This window comes from Myxine glutinosa, chromosome 9 (assembly GCF_964187855.1).
Source record: "Myxine glutinosa chromosome 9, kmMyxGlut1.1, whole genome shotgun sequence".
Taxonomy (NCBI): Eukaryota; Metazoa; Chordata; class Myxini; order Myxiniformes; family Myxinidae; genus Myxine; species Myxine glutinosa.
Window position 1 is genome coordinate 69,576,206 of NC_136269.1, and position 19,387 is coordinate 69,595,592.

General features: G+C 44.4%; 1 protein-coding gene across 2 annotated transcripts in view; it reads left to right on the forward strand.

Moving 5' to 3' along the window:
• Window positions 1-19,387, forward strand: part of LOC137435329 (ras GTPase-activating protein 3) — a 267,088-nt gene that overhangs the window by 100,119 nt on the left and 147,582 nt on the right. For both annotated transcript variants that reach the window (XM_068129019.2, XM_068129020.2), the window contains exon 5: window positions 4,092-4,168. In XM_068129019.2, the coding sequence (XP_067985120.1) occupies window positions 4,092-4,168 (77 nt within the window). The remainder of the gene's footprint in view (window positions 1-4,091; window positions 4,169-19,387) is intronic.

Genomic DNA, 19,387 nt, shown 5'->3' on the forward strand with positions numbered 1-19,387 from the left:
GATATAACGTCCATACCAGCTCGTGCTGATAAAACGTCCATATCAGCAGGCTCTGATAAAACGTCCACATCAGCAGGTGCTGATAAAACGTCCATATCAGCAGGTGCTGATAAAACGTCCATATCAGCAGGTGTTGATAAAACGTCCATATCAGGAGGTACTGATAAAACGTCCATACCAGCTCGTGCTGATAAAACGTCCATCCCAGCTCGTGCTGATAAAACGTCAATACCAGCTTGTACTGATAAAACGTCAATTCAAGCGAGTGCTGATAAAACGTCCATACCAGCTCGTGCTGATAAAACGTCCATACCAGCTCGTGCTGATATAACGTCCATACCAGCCCGTGCTGATATAACGTCCATACCAGCTCGTGCTGATAAAACGTCCATACCAGCTTGTACTGATAAAACGTCCATACCAGCTACTGCTGATAAAACGTACACACCAGCTCGTGCTGATAAAACGTCCATCCCAGCTCGTGCTGATAAAACGTCCATACCAGCCCGTACTGATAAAACGTCCATACCAGCCCGTACTGATAAAACGTCCATACCAGCGCATACTGATATAACGTCCATATCAGCAGGTGCTGATAAAACGTCCATGCCAGCTCGTGCTGATAAAACGTCCATACCAGCTCGTGCTGATATAACGTCCATACCAGCCCGTGCTGATATAATGTCCTAACCAGCTCATGCTGATAAAACGTCCATACCAGCCGGTGCTGATAAAACGTCCATACCAGCCCGTGCTGATAAAACGTCCATACCAGCCCGTAGTGATAAAACGTCCATATCAGCCCGTGCTAATAAAACGTCCATACCAGCTCGTACTGAAAAAAGTCAATACCAGCCCATGCTGATAAAACGTCCATACCAGCTGTTACGTGTTCCTCCCCGATCTCCTGGTCTCGGTATAGGCCCGGTCACAACCCACCGTGCGTGTTTTTAGTCCGTACGTTTTTTGGGGAGGCCACGGCCACCACGTTTTTCCGAAAACGTGGGGAGGGAGTGGCAAGAGTAGGGAGAGAGTACGTCAACGCACGTCACTCGCACGGTTGCGCAAGGTGTAAGTACGTGGCCCGCACGCCACGCCTGGCCGTGAGCGGTTGCATGCATCATACGTTGCACACGTGGTAAGTGAGTTGTACGTGCTTACAACTTGCTTACAACGTACGATCTCCGTGCGATTGCCACGTTATCGTACGGAGGCCGTACTTACACGTGCTGCTCATGTACGGTGTCCTTACTCACTCGCATGTTGTAAGTGCGTGGAAGTGAGCCGTCTGTAGAGCAAGTGACCGTGGGAAAAATTTAAAAGACTCACGGAGTCAGTGCGTTGTGCGCTCATTGGCTGTAGAAGGCACGCGCGTCACCCGTACTGGGGTGAATCCGTAGCCCGACCGCATCCCGAACGCAGCGAAAGTTCCTCATGCACTAAAAGTGCTACGGCGTGTCTGCGTGCTCACAAATCCGTACTGAGGTGGTACTCACCACGTACGGATCCCCAAATTTTGCCCACGTTTTTGCAAGTAGACAGCACGCACTTGCAAGTACGGCGGGTTGGGACCACGGCTTAAACCTCCGAACCCCGAGAGGAGCCACGGCAGAAAAATACGTTACTCTGGGTTAGAAATCAATCGTGAAACCACACCCATGATTATAAACAAACAAATATTGTATTGAAAATCACACCAGAATAACGGTACAACCAATGCAATGGCAATCAAAAGTACACTTCATACATCTTATGATGGTACCATCAGCTAACAGGCATAAGGTAACTCAATGCATTCCCAGTGAGTGAAAAGGAACCCTCCTCAATGTCTCTATAACTCCAAGGTGATCCCCTCTGGCGAGTAGTGATGAGACGATGAGGTGAGTAATGAAGCGTAGGCAAAGCGTAGGCAAAGCGTAGACAGTCACGTGGTCCAAACCAAAGGTAAACTGGCAGCGGGATGGGAGGTCCCAAAGGCCCCCTCCAGACGTGCACGTTCACAGCTCAATCAGCAAACCACAACGTAATTGGAGACGAAGCGGTCACACACACACATCCCCGACAGACGGTAGGATGTTGGGGTAAAGCTGACGCGAAGCAAAACCTTTGTAAGTGTCCGAAGCGCGAGGTTGAAAATGGCCGACGGCTCTCACTTGAGTCGATGCGACTAGGCGAGGATTCATCGAAATCTCAGCGCCCAAACCTGACTACGCAGATTTCTCAATTCCAGCGATATTTCCTATTGCCAGATGTCCTTTCAAGGAACTCAAAATTCCCTCGTGACTTTCGGTAGACCATGCTCGCTACGGAGCCTCGACGTCACGAGTCTTCTCCGACTTTTTTTTCCTCACGCCTTCCTCGTCCTCTTCTCTCTCGTCGTCTGCCGGTTCTCGATCCGGCTTCCTGTCTCTTTTTTATCACGAGCGCTTTTAACCGTTTAACCACAATAACCATTTCCTTTAAACAACAATAACCATAATACCTAGAACCATAAATGTCTCGAGTGGATGAAAACCACAACCACGGAAGTGCCGAATCCGTAACACAGCCCGTACTGATAAAACGTCCATACCAGCCCGTGCTGTTAAAACGTCCATACCAGCTCGTGCTGATAAAACGTCCATATCAGCCCGTGCTGATATAACGTCCATAACAGCAGGTGCTGATAAAACGTCCATACCAGCTCGTGCTGATAAAACGTCCAGATCAACAGGTGCTGATAAAACGTCCATATCAGCAGGTGCTGATAAAACGTCCATATCAGCAGGTGTTGATAAAACTTCCATATCAGCGGGTGCTGATAAAACGTCCATATCATCAGGTGCTGATAAAATGTCCACATCAGCAGGTGCTGATAAAACGTCCATATCAGCAGGTGTTGATAAGACGTCCATATCAGCAGGTGCTGATAAAACGTCCATATCAGGAGGTGCTGATAAAACGTCCATATCAGCAGGTGCTGATAAAACGTCCATATCAGCAGGTGCTGATAAAACGTCCATATCAGCAGGTGCTGATAAAACGTCCATATCAGCATGTGCTGATAAAACGTCCATATCAGCGGCTGCTGATAAAACGTCCACATCAGCAGGTGCTGATAAAACGTCCATATCAGCAGGTGCTGATAAAACGTCCATACCAGCCCGTGCTGATAAAACGTCCATACCAGCCCGTGCTGATAAAACGTTCATACCAGCCTGTGCTGATAAAAGCTCCATACCAGCCCGTGCTGATAAAACGTCCATACCAGCCCGTGCTGATAAAACGTCCATACCAGCCCGTGCTGATAAAATGTCCATCCCGGCTGGTGCTGATAAAATGTCCATCCCGGCTGGTGCTGATAAAATGCCCATCCCGGCTGGTGCTGATAAAATGCCCATGCCGGCTGGTTCTGATAAAACGCCCATGCCGGCTGGTTCTGATAAAACGCCCATGCCGGCTGGTTCTGATAAAACGCCCATGCCGGCTGGTGCTGATAAACCACCTATGCCGGCTGGTGCTGATAAACCGCCCATGCCGGCTGGTGCTGATAAACCGCCCATGTCGGCTGGTGCTGATAAACCGCCCATGCCGGCTGGTGCTGATAAAACGCCCATGCCGGCTGGTGCTGATAAATCGCCCATGCCGGCTAGTGCTGATAAAACGCCCATGCCGGCTGGTGCTGATAAAACGCCATGCCGGCTGGTGCTGATAAAACGCCCATGCCGGCTGGTGCTGATAAAACGCCCATGCCGGCTGGTGCTGATAAAGCGCCCATGCCGGCTGGTGCTGATTAAACGCCCATGCCGGCTGGTGCTGATAAAACGCCCATGCCGGCTGGTGCTGATAAAACGCCCATGCCGGCTGGTGCTGATAAAACGCCCATGCCGGCTGGTGCTGATGAGATTCCTGTACCAGCCTGTACTGGCAAAATGATCAACCCCGCAGGTGCTGATATATAACGGATGCCATTAACGAAACCCAAAATGCCACAAATTATTGTCCCATAAATTTCATTGTCCTTGTGCCTTCTCCCCTCTCACTCTTCCCCATACTTGTGTTTGTACTCCGAAGAAATGTCCTGGTTGAAGTTCGTTTTTCACTTCCTCCAGGGTAAAGTTCATTTGGAAATCACGGTGAAAGAAGTGATCTCAGATGGAGGAAATGTTATACACCAGCTTCTTGTGAGGTACGTTTCAGAATTCATGCTACACTGATTTTTATAAACTAACAAGTGCAGTTTTGTCATGTATGTAATATAGGGAGCAGTCGTTTTTCGGAATTTTATTCAAATGGAAGGCACTTTTGGTGGACAATTTAGTTTTTTTATTTGGTTGGTTTTTGGGTTTTTATTTATTTTTTAAAGAAAATGCATTTCTACAGAGTGATATAGAAATAGTTATATTTTTATTTTTTTGTAATCAAAATCCAGCGAGCCATTGTGGAACAATCAAGTCAATATTTTTAATTTTCAGTTCATCAATCGTTGTGATGGTCGCATATGAACTGCAGGTTGAAGTGTAGAAGGTGAAAATGTATAGAATTGTTTTTTCTTTTTTGGATACAGGAAAGGTGATGTGTTGGAGGGCCAAGGTCGTTCTATGTTTGTATGGGGTGGGGGGGGGGGGGGGGGGGAGGGAGGCAGGTGGCAGGTGGCAGTTGGCAGTTGGCAGTTGGTAAGTGGTGTCATGGCTGTTCACTCAGGTGTATCAGTAGTGTATAACAACTAATCGATGGATATCCACTTGGTATAATGAAACTCTACTGGACATCATTTTATACATTTATGGACATCCCAATTTGGTTATCCCTCTATACTATTCTTCACATTGCCCTCAATATAATTACCTCTGCCACTGAAGGCGAGTGCGGGTTATGTTTTCGTCCCTGTCTTTGTTTGTTTTTTGTTTGTCTGTTGATCTGTGAACGGGATATCTCAAAAGGTTGTGGACGGATTTTGCCTTCAAAATTTTGAAGAGAGGTTGGGTGTGTGACAAGGACGAAATGATTAGATTTTGGTGAAGATCCAGATCCGGATCTGAGAATTTTGTAAGTCATTCTCCACCATGGAGAGATACGGCCAAAAACGATGCATAGCACGATATCTGAAAAAGCTGTGGACGGATTCGGATGAAACTTGGTGGACAGGTTGTGTGTGTGACAAAGATTAACCTATTCGGGTTTGGTGAAGATCTGAATGCGGATCTGGATCAGAGAAATATTTATTTGCCAAGTGATTCTTCACCATTGAGATGTATGGCCAAAAACGATATATAGCGTGCTATTTTAAAAATTTGTGGACGACTTATGACAAAACTAGGTGGATGAGTTGGTAACGTGATGAGAACAAGTTGATTAGATTTTTGTTCAGGTCCGAATCCAGATCTGGCCTATCATTGGGATACAAATCGTAAACTGTTCAGCCTGGTGGAGGTATTCTCTCTCCCAAGTTCCGTAATTGTTTTTGTGAATGTCATGTTTTGGAAAACAGATCAGTCTTTTTATGCAATGTTGGGGCTCATGGAAGAGTGACGTTATGGTACAGAAGGTAAAAAGGCAACAAACTGACAGTGGGTCAACATTTGTAGACTATAATAAAGGAAATGAATCGATAGAAAAAGGGGAGAGAGAGGTAGACGAGGGAAGGAATCAGTTACTTCCACGTAAGAGGGCTGGGTTCAGTTAGTATGATGAATATGGGTAGAAAAGATTGTGTGTCGGGATGGAGATAACATGATACGGCAGTGCACACTTGCTTGAAGCCATGGAGGGAAGAGTTGGATTGAACAGTCTCAGGAAGACAGATCTACAAACAGGAGAAAAGAGGACCAAGGGTTGAGATGTGTAGTTTGCCTGCATTTTTGGGAGTTTAACCAGGCGGGGGTTATTAGAAGAATGCATGCATCCTGGAGTTTCTGGGAAGGATGAGAAGGCTGATGGATCAGCAATGACTCGGAATGACCAAGGATATGCAGTCTGCAGCTGGCTTTGAAGACTAGCTTTGCAATATGGTTGGCCCAGGGGAGGTCATGGCAGATGTTGAGGCCTTAAAAGTTCATGAAATGGAACCTCATCCAGTGGCTGACAATGTAAATCCATAGAGATGGGTTCACCTGTCAATCCTCCCGCAGCGACAGGTGAGACTGTAAGATTTACCAGGATTGAAAGATTTATTCCATTTCTAAGACCAGCATCTCATTAATTTCAGATCAGAGAACGATGCAGTTGAGATCTGCCTGTCAGTAGGATGGGAGGACTGTACGACATAAAGTGGAGTCATGTTATCCAGAGTATGAAAGAGGTCATTTATGGAGATGGGAACAAGACGATGGTACACAAAATATTCACAAACTTTTGCATGAATGGCACAATATTAGCACTATTACAGAATGCACTTCACCAAGGCCAAATTTTCCCAAGTAAGCACATATTACTCTATGATCTGAGTAAATATTTCTCCATTGCTTGAAACTTAAATGTTTCTTTTAGTTTGAGAGAAAAAAAAGATTTGTTATTAAAATTCCATGCACTATAAAATAATAATGTTGTTGTTATTTAATGATGATGATGTGTCAGAGCTCCTGCCTCGTAATTCAGACAAACCAAGCAATGATTGTGGAAATATTTATGGTTTTTTTCTGTGGTCGCTGTGGTTGTCGCAGAAACTTCAGGATTTCTCTTCCTGATTGTGAGTGCTGCCATTCGACTTCTTTCCTCTGCTGCAGTCACAGCACATTGCAGTTCACGATTAGGGATCCTGGTTTCCTCGCACAACACCCTGTTGGAAGAAAAATCGGGAAATAAAATTCAATACCAAAAGATAAGCAAACATTCTGACTCGATAATAAATCGTTTCATGTTGAATAAAATGACAGGGAAAACGATTCACAAATGCTTCTGGTTCTTTGTGTTTAGAACACGACCCTCGTTCAGGCATAAGTTTCCAAGAAAGAATGCAATTTATTCTTGAACCTTTGTGACCGTTACGACGTTGGATCGTTGAAAGCTTCACTGATCAATTTGATAATTAATGTTGGCGTTTCCATTTTGCCTACCATAGCCCATCTGCTTATCTACATTGCACGGTGTGGGTGCATGCTTTGATCATAAGATCATAAGGTTGTTGAGCAAATGTTGTTTTCGAAACAAGGCGAATCTACCATTGAAACATCATAGGTCTCAGAGAGCCTCTTCTTCTGCCTCATGTTTCCAGTGGTTGTCAGGGGACCACTCTATGCTTGGTTGTCTCTGCCTGTGAATCTCTAACTGATACACTTGATACAAACTGTACATTATTTTGAAGCTCACCTAATCTCAGAGATGTAAAAGGTCCAATGCAGTCTCACAGCCATTATTGTTCACGTGTTTCCTCCAGTTGATTTCATCTGAAGAATTAATGAATGAATGATCGTTTTAAGGCCATTTTCCCCGCTAGAGCAGGGGTTAGCCTTGCGGGCCCCATGACAATCATGGTTCCCTGTTTGAGGCAATGTTTTTATGGCCGGATGCCCTTCCTGACGCCAACCCTTGGTCACGCTCTTACGGTGCGCAGGGATACGGTGTACCTATTCTAAATTGGGGTACACACCGTGACCATTCATCCCAGCAAGCTGGTACTCAATTTGCCGACCTCGGAAGGATGACAGGCTGAGTCAACCCCCCGGGCGTTAATTCAGCAATCGACCGGGATTCGAACCCAGGATCCTAGGATCCCAAGCCGGCACCCTAACCGCTAAGCCAACACCAGGCTAATTTCATCTGATGCTTCATGGATATTTTAAATGACAGCATAAATCGAGTTTATCTTTGGTAGATGGTCTGGATTATGGTGTTGGATGGCTGAGAGTGAGACCTGGGCTTTGTCAATACTGCCAAAATATTTTTCATAGTAAGGAAATATTTTCTTAAAATAAGAATTTTTCTTGAAAGAAGAAAACCATGAGAAAATTTTCTTGCTGCTCGAAACTTTTCCTCAGCGTTTTCTTGTTTCAAGAAAACGTTATTACCTCGATCACCAAAGGTGGACAGAGGTTATTTTTCACCCCTTGTTTGTCTGTTTGTTTGTCTGTTGGTAAGATATCTCAAAGTTGTGAACATATTCGGCCAAAATTTGGTGGAGAGGTTGGGTGTGTGACTAGGACGAATTTATTCGATTTTGGTTAAGATCCGGATCTGGATCCGGATCAGAGAATTTTTAAGAGATTCTTCACCATTGAGGGAAGGAAAAGGCCAAAAACGATATAAAGCACGATATTTCAAAGGTTGTGGATGGATTCGGACGAAACGTGGTGGATGAGTTGGGTAAGTGACAAGAACAAGGCAATTCGATTTCGATTAAGGTCCGCAGATCTAGCTTATGAGTGAGATACAAAACGTAAACTGTTCAGCCCGGCAGTTGTATGTGCTCTATCGAGTGCCTTTCTAGTTTTAGGAAAATATTTCTTTACGAAGAAAATTATTTTTGGTAGTGGACACCATATGGAGTGGTAGTGGACACCACCACGTGAGATATGAGACATGAGAATTTCTTCCCGTAACAATATATCTAGTTCAGGTGTGTAGTAATTATTTTGGCATGGAGACCCGCCATGTTGACAACGGTCTTCGATTGATGATCAATGCATTTGGTAGGTTGCAAGCCAGGTGATAGGTTGCTTCCTTTCTCTTCCTGTTTTGCCACCCCACCTTTTCCACTACCTGTTGCACTTTGGATAATTTTGTTTGCTTTTCCTTTCATGATTTAATTTCCAAAAACCTCAATGTTGATCAATCACATTGGACTGGCTAGCTTTTGCCCAGCCTATGCATTTCTCACCGCAATGACACCATATTAGGATTTCCCCCAGTTCTTTCATGTTGCTTGTTTTTACAAGGAATTTGAAGCATGGGCAAGCTAGGGGGAGGGAGATTGAGAAGGGGGAAATGGGAAGGAGATCTAAAGGATTTTTTTCAGCCTATACATCAAATGCTTTGAGCTTTAGAAATCAAAACAACCACATTTTCTCACAGTACACACAGCTAAACCTATATCTGTTACGTTGCAGTGATGCCACTTAACTAACCTGGTAACTTGCGGCAGGCTATTGACGATCTAGCTTATTAGCTGGGCTCAGCTTATTGACAAGGTTTCAACCCTCTCTGCCCAGATCCTCTCCCAATGTGGTTGCATAACCTCCTAGAATCCCCCTCAGAAGGATGTCAGTGATGGAATTGGGAGTGGGGTGGGGGGTTAAGATAAAATGTGGACAAAATGGACCTCATGCTATCTTCCATACCCAGTATGCCCATCTTTTCGATTCTCACTGATCCCTTCCTTCCCTCCACTTTCCTTTCATTTCTGCCAGTCATCCATTAATGTGCGATGTTCCCCGTTTCTCATTGATTCTGTCAGTTTTTGAACAGCCCTCTGTTATGAAGTTCCTCCATGAGCACAAGTTTCTGTACGCAACAAAAATAATATAATTAGATTACGTCTTTATAGTCACAATTTATGGTGGTTATGTTTCAAAGAGGTATTATTATTATTATTATTATTATTATTATTATTATTATCATTATTATTATTATTATCATGGCAGCAGACGAGACACCCAACTTTCGTAATGGAATGGAGTATACGTAATTTCTAAAACAAATTGCACCAGAAAGAATTTCATTATTCTGAATTCGTTTCTTCATAATGTTACGAATATGACTTCAGGGGCTCAGATTAGAATAGTTTTTTCGTAATATGTGTCAACATAAGCATGTTCTGTAATCCTTGGGAGAAATAAAAAATGTTGAAGCCCCACAAATTTTCATTCTGTCATGTTTCTGTTGTATATCTGTCTGTATTTTTCTACCCTGGGCCAATTGTACAGAACGTGGGCTAAGTGTTGCAAAGGTCACAGCATACAAGCACCTGGGCACTTCAAAGTGATAGAGGTGTTGCACAGTCGTGGCCAAAAATATTGGCACCCTTGCACTTTTTTCAATTAACTTGCAATTTTCTCAAAAAGTTTAAATTGACAAAAGTATTTGGTCTCCACAATTCTTTATTTCACTGTGAATATTACAGAACCTTTCTTTTTGATTCAGAACTTAATATATCCTTTTAAATCAGTAAATAAAAGAAATGGCATTGACAAAATTATTGACACCCGAGACTTAATATTTGGTAGCACAGACTTTGAACAAAATAACTGCAGTCAAGCGCTTCCTACAGCCATGAATGAGCTTCCTACACCTCTCTACTGGCAGTTTGGCCCACTATTCTTGTGTAAAATGCTCCAGTTCTCCCAGATTTGAAGGGTGCCTTCTCCCAACTGCTGTTTTCAGATCTCCCCACAGATGTTCAATGGGATTTAGATCTGGACTCATTGCTGGCCACTTCAGAACAGTCCAGTGTTTTGTCTTGAACCATTCCTGGGTGCTTTTTGAAGTGTGTTTGGGGTCATTGTCCTGCTCCAAGACCCATGACCTTGGACGGAGACCCAGCTTTCTGACACTGGGTTGAACATTGTGCTCCAAAATGCCTTGGTAATCTGATTTCATGATGCCATGCATACATTCAAGGCACCCAGTGCCAGAGGCAGCACAGCAACCCCAAAACATCACTGAACTTCCTCCATGTTTGACTGTAGGGAAGGTGCTCTTTTCTTTGAAGGCTTCATTTTGTTTTCTGTAAACATCGAGATGATGTGCTTTACCAAAGAGCTCTAATGTGGTCTCATCTGTCCACAGGACATTCTCCCAGACGGATTTTGGCTTCTTCAGGTGTGTTTTCGCAAACTCCAGTCGGGCTTTCTCAGCAATGCGGTCCTCCTGGGTCTCCTACTATAGCACCCCCTTTCATTGAGTTGGCGACGGATGGTGCGAGTTGAAACTGTCGTACCTTATGTCTGAAGGTCAGCTTGAATCTGTTTGGCAGTTGATGAATGTGCTTTCTCCACCATTAGAACAATCCTTTGCTGCAAGCTTTGATCAAGTTTTCTCTTGCGGCCACGTCCAGGGAGGTTGGCTACAGTGCCATGGGCCTTAAACTTCCTGATAACATTGCACATAGTGGACACAGGAACATCAAGGTCTCTGGAGATGGACTTGTAGCCTTGAGGTTGTCCAAGCTGAGCTACATTCTTGTGTCTGACCTCCTCAGACAATTCTCTCGTTTTCTTTCTTTTCTCCATGCTCGTTGCGGTACACACAGTGACACAAAACAGCAGAATGACTCCTTTTCTCTATCCAAAGTGGTTAAATGAGTGATTTTTATATTGCAGGCACTTGCAACTCACCAAAGGTGAGTTCAATTCCAAAGTAAAGGAGAATCACCTGCTAGAAATATAATTATTTCTGACAACTTCTAAAAGGTGCCAATAATATTGTCCGGGCCATTTTAGGATATCTGTGTGGAATAAACTAATATTTAATAACTTTTTCAGCTTTTTTTTTTTTTTTTTCACCAACGAAAAAAACCACCAACGAATCACCAACGAAATGCATATGTGGATACCAAAATATTTTTCAATTTCAGCAATTTTCTGGAAGAAATGGTGCATTATTTGAAAATAGTGCAAGGGTGCCAATATTTTTGGCCATGACTGTAAGGGTGGAAATTCCCGGGCTCACCATCAAGCAATCTCGATCTCACATCAAGGCGTGAGCACGGGGTGAACGAAGCGATACCAGACAGGCCAAGGGGTGCCAGGTGACGGCCTATCTGGTGCATATCCAATCGGAGCACCCTGGGAGCATGCTCGATGAGCCAGGAGAAGTGAATGAAAGGGGTAAAGCAGCATGGAATCTCTATGATTTATTTTTGTATACTTAGTCGAGGCTCATGAAGAGTTGTACTAGTACACTGAACGGATCCAGACGCAACATGCCCAAAAGGAACAGAAGAGAGAGGTGGGAAACACCAACAGCAGAGTTGAAAGCCAGGATAGAGGCAGATGTGGACAAACAATGGGTGTGGGGAGGAATGGGGGGCATGGAAGGATGCATAGGGTGGAAAGGATTGTGACAGTTTGGGAGCTGATGGGTCTTCTTCATTCTTATTTAAGATTTGGCTGAGTTGTCTTCTGGGCTTTCGGGCGTTGAAGGTGCTGTTTCTCGGGCGTTGAGGTCTCCGTTGTGGCAAGACTCTCTTGTCGCTCTGTTCCAGTGATCCCATGTGGCTCCCTGGTGGTTCTTCCTCTCCCTGGCTTTCTATATACTAGGGCATTGCCCGTACGTGGGTGCCCGTTCCTTGCCAAAAAAAAAAAAAACGCTACCCGTACGCTCTACCCCGCCCGTACGCCCGTAAACAAAAAAAACAACGCTCTTCGCTTCCGCCCTTCGCTCTGACTGAATTGGGAGAAATAATGCGCATATGAAATCGAGAAATTATTATTTTCTCCGGAAGAAATCGAATTACGAACCGTAACGTAATGGCGGTCAGCTCGTAACGCGCTCAGCTCCGCTCGTTCTCACATCGGCCACGCCTACGCAACAAAGCGTTCTGTGATTGGCTGCCGGACCGGAAGTTCGCAAATCGTCGCAGTTACGATGAATCGTTTTAATTTAATCGCAGTTTGAATTCGTTTTAAAACATAGTTTAACGGCAACATAGTTTTCCAACGTGAAATAAATGAATACGCTCTCAAATGTGCCGTCCGAGGTAGAGTCTGATCGCCACGTTCGGCACACGTGATAGCTCGCTGCTCTCTGATTGGTTGAAGCGTTTTTTGGACATAGCTCGGTAAGTACTTGTCCGATTAATTTAAAACCTTGAAAAGGCACATCCTCGGGTCCCCAGCAATATACCTGGCAAGTTTAAAGTATATCGGACCCGTGGTTGTCGAGAAACAGCGGTCACAGACAAACACACAGACACACAGACACACAGACACACAGACACACAGACACACAGACATTACTGGAATTATAGATAGATATTGTTATGGATTCGTCACTTCCGTTGTTGTGGTTTTCATCCACTGTAAACGTTTTTGATTCCATGTACTATTATTGTTGTCGTTTGGGGGAAATAGAGATTACTATTTTCAAAAGGTAAAAAAGTTAATGTTTTAAATGAAACCGGAACTGGACGACGAGGAGGAGGAAGAGAAGGCGGAGCGAGTGAGTCGGGCAAGAAGCCAAGCTGCTTCAAGGTCTGGAGCGAACGATTGGTGAACGAGGGTCACGAGTGAACTTTGGATTTCCCGGGAAAGGGATTTCTGCGACAGAGTTGTTATCGCTGTGACAGATCAACCTGCGTGTCAGGTTTTGCGGTTGATTCCGAGGAGAATCATCGTAGTGCCGTTACGCCTCGAGAACGGGCCGTCGGCCATTTTGCCTCGCGCGCTTTGCGCATCGCTCAAGGTTTTTCACTTCGCTTCAACCATTCTCACCGCATCCAGACGTTAATCTGGTGTGTGTGTGCAACGTGGCTTTTGAGTAGGAAATCTGCGGTTCGCCGAGTGGGAGCCGTGGAATGACCACACCCGAGGGGGTGGTTTCCCGGTCGCCTTGAGGGCGCCTTTGCACAGCTTTCGCAGCGGGACTGTGACTGTCATCCGAACGGGATTCTGGTCTCGATTGGACATCGTTCTGACGATCACTGGAGCGGATCGACTTTGGCTTGATGCCGGAATAGAGACATTGGGAATGTTCGCCTTTTCACTCACTTGGAGCACAGTGAGTTATATTGTACGAACCTGATGGTACCATCATAGAAAATATATATTGGTTGTACAATTGATTACTATTGTTGTTGTACTGTTATTCTTGTGTGATCTTAATACAATACTTGTTTGTTGGTAACAATTGGCGTGGTTTCACCATTGATCTTTGACATACAGAATAACACATTTTTCTGCCGTGACTCCTCTCGGGGCTCGGAGGTACCGTGACCGGGGTTTGGGGAGGAGCACGTAACAGAAATTGGGGGCTCGTCTTTGCTGACAAAATTCCCTAAATCTCGTCCGGGATTAAATTCCCGAACATTCGTCCGGGAGAGAATTCCCGAACATTCCCAAAATTCCCAAATTTGGAATTTTTCTAACATTCCCAAATTTTTCCAAAAAAAAAAATTTGGAAATTTTTTGTGTGAAGGTTAACAGGTGTTAACTAATAGTCACCATGGTGTTTGACGCAGAAATCTTTGCGGCGTCCCCTAATGAGGCACAGTTCCAAGCGTTAAAAAGATCGGAACTCTTGATATTGGCCAAATATTTTAACTTGGAGGTCCGAGTTAATATGAAGAAAGCAGAGATGTAGACATTGGTGGTAGAATCTCTGGTGGGACAAGGAACCTGGAAAGAGGTAGCCTTGGATTGGTTACCCGAGGAAAAAGAAAATGTGGAGCTTCGGAAAATGGAGATGCAAATGCAGTGCCAGGAAAGGTTAAAAGCAGAGGATAGGAGAGCTGAAAAAGAACTCGAGGAGAGAAGAGCAGAGGAAAGGAGAGCTGAAAAGGAACTTTAGGAAAGAAGAGCAGAACAGGAACGAGAATTCGAGGAGAGAAGAGCAGAGGAAAGGAGAGCTAAAGAAGAGCAGAGGAAAGAGCAGAGGAAAGGAGAGCCGAAAGGGAGTTAAAGGAATGTGACATGGAGTATCAGAAGGAACTGGAATTATTGGGAGAACGGAGAGAAGTAGTATCCATGCCGGCTAGTTCGACAACTATTCAGAACACTTGGGATGTTGGTAGGCATGTGAGGCTGGTTCCACCCTTCAATTAAAAGGAGGTAGCCAAGTTTTTTTTTACACTTTGAGAAAGTGGCTCAAATGCTAAAATGGCCTGTGGGGTCCTGGACTATGTTAGTGCAAAGTATTTTGGTGGGTAAAGCTCAAGATATCTATTCGGCTTTACGGATTGACCAATGTGCAGATTATGAGATAGTGAAGAAAACCATTCTCAAAGCCTATGAATTGGTCCCTGAAGTTTACCGGTAAAAAATCAGGAATGCCAGGAAGAGGGAGAGTGAGACCCATGTGGAGTTTGCCAGAATGAAGGAAACCATGTTTGATTGGTGGTGTGACTCGAAGGGGATTGGGAAAGACTTCAACCTGTTGCGACAATTGATCTTTGTGGAGGAATTCAAACAGTGTGTCCACGCGGACATTATAGTACACTGGATGAAAAGAAAGTACCAGAGTTGTATGAGGCAGCAACCGTGGCAGATGACTATGCCTTGACACACAGGATGGTGTTCCACAAACCTAACTTCCCGCCTCGAGTTAGCCAGGGGAGTTATGGTAAATCAGGTGCGGAGAACAAATATTCATGGAGGCGGCCTAGAGATGACTGTGGGGACAAATCTGATACCGTGATTTTTAGGGATCAGAAGACTACAGTTCCAAGACAGACTTATCTTCCGGGGGGCCCGAGGCAGACCACGAGTTTTTCCTCCGGGCCTACTTGTGCTTTTTGCAAGAAACCTGGGCATTTGATGTCCCAATGTCACGCCCTGAAAAGGAAAAATCAGGAGCGTAGTCAGACTAGTACAACTCCGAATGCATTGGCAAATGCGAGAAATTGTCCTTGGAGGACAGTGCCTTGTGAAGGTTCCCATGCCAAAATTACGGCATCACAGAACGACCTTGTTAAAGAGGGTTACAAACCTTTTATTTCAGAGGGGTTTGTGTCACTGGATGGAGACTTAACGAACCAGAGACCTGTTAGGGTATTGAGGGACACAGGAGCACATCAATCTTTGATGCTTGAGGGCATTTTGCCATTGTCAGAGAAGACGGCAACTGGTGTTAGTGTTCTTTTACAGGGTGTTGGTGGCTATGTTAAAGCTCCACTTCATGTCATCCATTTGAAGTCTGATTTGGTGTCAGGACCGGTCACCGTAGGTTTACAAGCCACTCTACCTGTAGAGGGAATCTCTTTTGTTATCGGGAATGATTTGGCCGGTGGTCGAGTTTCTGGTAATCCTATGTTTGTTGAAAAGCCTAGTATGGAAAATAACACCGCACAGTTAGAGCAGGAGATTCTGGGTATATTTCCATCCTGTGCGGCGACTTGTGCTATGGGTAGGAAGCGCTCTGAAGAGAAGGAGAAGGTACTGACGTCACGCTTTGCACAGGCACCTCTTGTCGAGTACCCTGAAACTAAGTGTCAGCACACACAAGTCATGGATGGAGGCAATTTTGGCAAGCTCTTTGTAGGTGGACTGAACTTTGACACAAGTGAAGATGTTCTGGACTCTATCTTTGGCAAATATGGACCACTCTTGGAAGTGCTGCTGATAAAAGACAGGGAGACGCAAAAGTCGAGAGGGTTTGGCTTTGCCACGTTTGAAAACACAAAGGACGCCAAAGATGCAGAAAAGGATTTGAATGACAAGGATTTGGATGGTCGGACCATAACAGTAGAGAAGGCAGGCCATGGGCGTTGAGGGGGCTACAGAGGAGGAAAACGTGGAGGTAGTTTCAGAGGTGGCTATGGCTCCCGGGGTGGGGGTAGTAGTTTTGGTGGCGGCCACAGTCGTGATTACTACGGAGGCTCCCAGAAGCAGCAGCGCAGTTTTGGCAACTCTCGACGGGATGACTATTACGGTGGTAGCCGAGATGGGGACCACTACTCACGTGACTACAACACCCGACTCTACAACTGTGATTATGATTTCTATGATCAAGAGAAGAGTTGGAAGCACTGAGTGCTCAGGAGCAGCCGAGCCAGGATTCCTACACGGATTAACCCGTGAACTCCACGTTCCTAAATGCGTCCATGCAGTGAATACTTCCAGGCCTCACCACCCAACCACCATGAAACCTGGCTCTCAGCTCGGCCTCCTTCAAAAGGTGCTATAGATTTGCTTTGCTTTGGATTTTTTATCACAACTCCTTAACCTTCATTCAAAAATTGAAAAATAAAATCAGAGGTTGATGAGATGGAGTTTGGCTTTGCAGGAGTTCAACTTGGAAATTGAGCATGTAAAGGGCAGGGACAATGTTGTTGCTGATGCTTTGTCCAGAGTGAACTAACTTTGGAAATTTCTGCAGGTTGTTTGGAAGTTTTGTTGCTTTATTTTGGAGAATATTAATTATTGTTGCTCACGTGAATTGATAATTTGGGTGTGAGTTTTACTTTTGTTTGTTAAAAGAGTTTTGCCTGCAAAGAAAGTTTTCACTATGTTCAAACTTTCTTTCTTGAAGGGGGGGAAGTGTTACGGATTCGTCACTTCCGTTGTTGTGGTTTTCATCCACTGTAAACATTTTTGGTTCCATGTACTATTATTGTTGTCGTTTTGGGGAAATAGAGATTACTATTTTCAAAAGGTAAAAAAGTTAATGTTTTAAATGAAACCGGAACCGCACGACGACGAAGAGGAAGAAGAGGAAGAGGAGGAAGAGAAGGCGGAGCGAGTGAGTCGGACAAGAAGCCAAGCTGCTTCGAGGTCTGGAGCGAACGATTGGCGAACGAGGGTCACGAGTATGTATATATATATATGTACTGTATATATATATATGTATATGTATATATACATATATGTATATATACATATATGTATATATACATATATATATATATATATACACAGGCACATATATATATATATATATATATATATATATATATATATCTATATATATATATATATATATATACACACGTATACATATATATATATGTATATTGTATATATATATATACATATATACACACACGAGGTACATACATACCTCGTATGTATATATACAGTGGGGAGAACAAGTATTTGATACACTGCCGATGTTGCAGGTTTTCCCACTTACAAAGCACGTAGAGGTCTGTAATTTTTATCATAGGTACACTTCAACTGTGAAAGACGGAATCTAAAACAAAAATCCTGAAAATCACATTGTATGATTTTTAAGTAATTAATTTGCATTTTATTGCATGAAATAAGTATTTGATCACCTACCAACCAGTAAGAATTCCGGCTCTCACAGACCTGTTAGTTTTTTCTTTAAGAAGCCCTCCCATTCTCCACTCATTACCTGTATTAACTGCACCTGTTTGAACTCGTTATCTGCATAAAAGACGTCTCCAGACCGTCTCCGACCACAAAGACCGCAAAGACCGACCGCAAAGCCGTCTCCAGACCTGTCCACACTCAATCAGACTCCAACCTCTCCACAATGGGCAAGACCAGAGAGCTGTCTAAGGACATCAGGGACAAATTTGTAGACTTGCACAAGGCTGGGATGGGCTACAGGACAATAGGCAAGCAGCTTGGTGAGAAGGCAACAACTGTTGGCGCAATTATTAGAAAATGGAAGAAGTTCAGGATGACAGTCAATCTCCCTCGGTCTGGGGCTCCATGCAAGATCTCACCTCGTGGAGCCTCAATGATCATGAGAAAGGTGAGGGATCAGCCCAGCACGACACGGCAGGACCTGGTCAATGACCTGAAGAGAGCTGGGACCACAGTATCAAAGAAAACCATAAGTAACACACTACGCCGTCATGGATTAAAATCCTGCAGCGCACGCAAGGTCCCTCTGCTCAAGCCAGCGCATGTCCAGGCCCGTCTGAAGTTTGCCAATGACCATCTGGATGATCCAGAGGAGGAATGGGAGAAGGTCTTGTGGTCTGATGAGACCAAAATAGAGCTTTTTGGTTTAAACTCCACTCGCCGTGTTTGGAGGACGGAGAAGGATGAGTACAACCCCAAGACCACCATCCCAACCGTGAAGCATGGAGGTGGAAACATCATTCTTTGGGGATGCATTTCTGCAAAGGGGACAGGACGACTGCACCGTATTGAGGGGAGGATGGATGGGGCCATGTATCGCGAGATCTTGGCCAACAATCTCCTGCCCTCAATAAGAGCATTGAAGATGGGGCGTGGCTGGGTCTTCCAGCATGACAACGACCCGAAACACACAGCCAGGGCAACTAAGGAGTGGCTCCGTAAGAAGCATCTCAAGGTCCTGGAGTGGCCTAGCCAGTCTCCAGACCTGAACCCAATAGAAAATCTTTGGAGGGAGCTGAAAGTCTGTGTTGCGCAGCAACAGCCCCCGAAACCTGAAGGATCTGGTGAAGATCTGTATGGAGGAGTGGGCCAAAATCCCTGCTGCAGTGTGTGCAAACCTGGTTAAGAACTACAGGAAACGTCTGATCTCTGTAATTGCAAACAATGGTTTCTGTACCAAATATTACGTTCTGTTTTTCTGATGTATCAAATACTTATTTCATGCAATAAAATGCAAATTAATTACTTAAAAATCATACAATGTGATTTTCAGGATTTTTGTTTTAGATTCCGTCTTTCACAGTTGAAGTGTACCTATGATATAAATTACAGACCTTTACGTGCTTTGTAAGTGGGAAAACCTGCAACATCGGCAGTGTATCAAATACTTGTTCTCCCCACTATATATATATATATATATACATACATACATACATATACATAGTTACGGATACGGGGGACGGCTCTCCCGTTAGCAAGGGGTG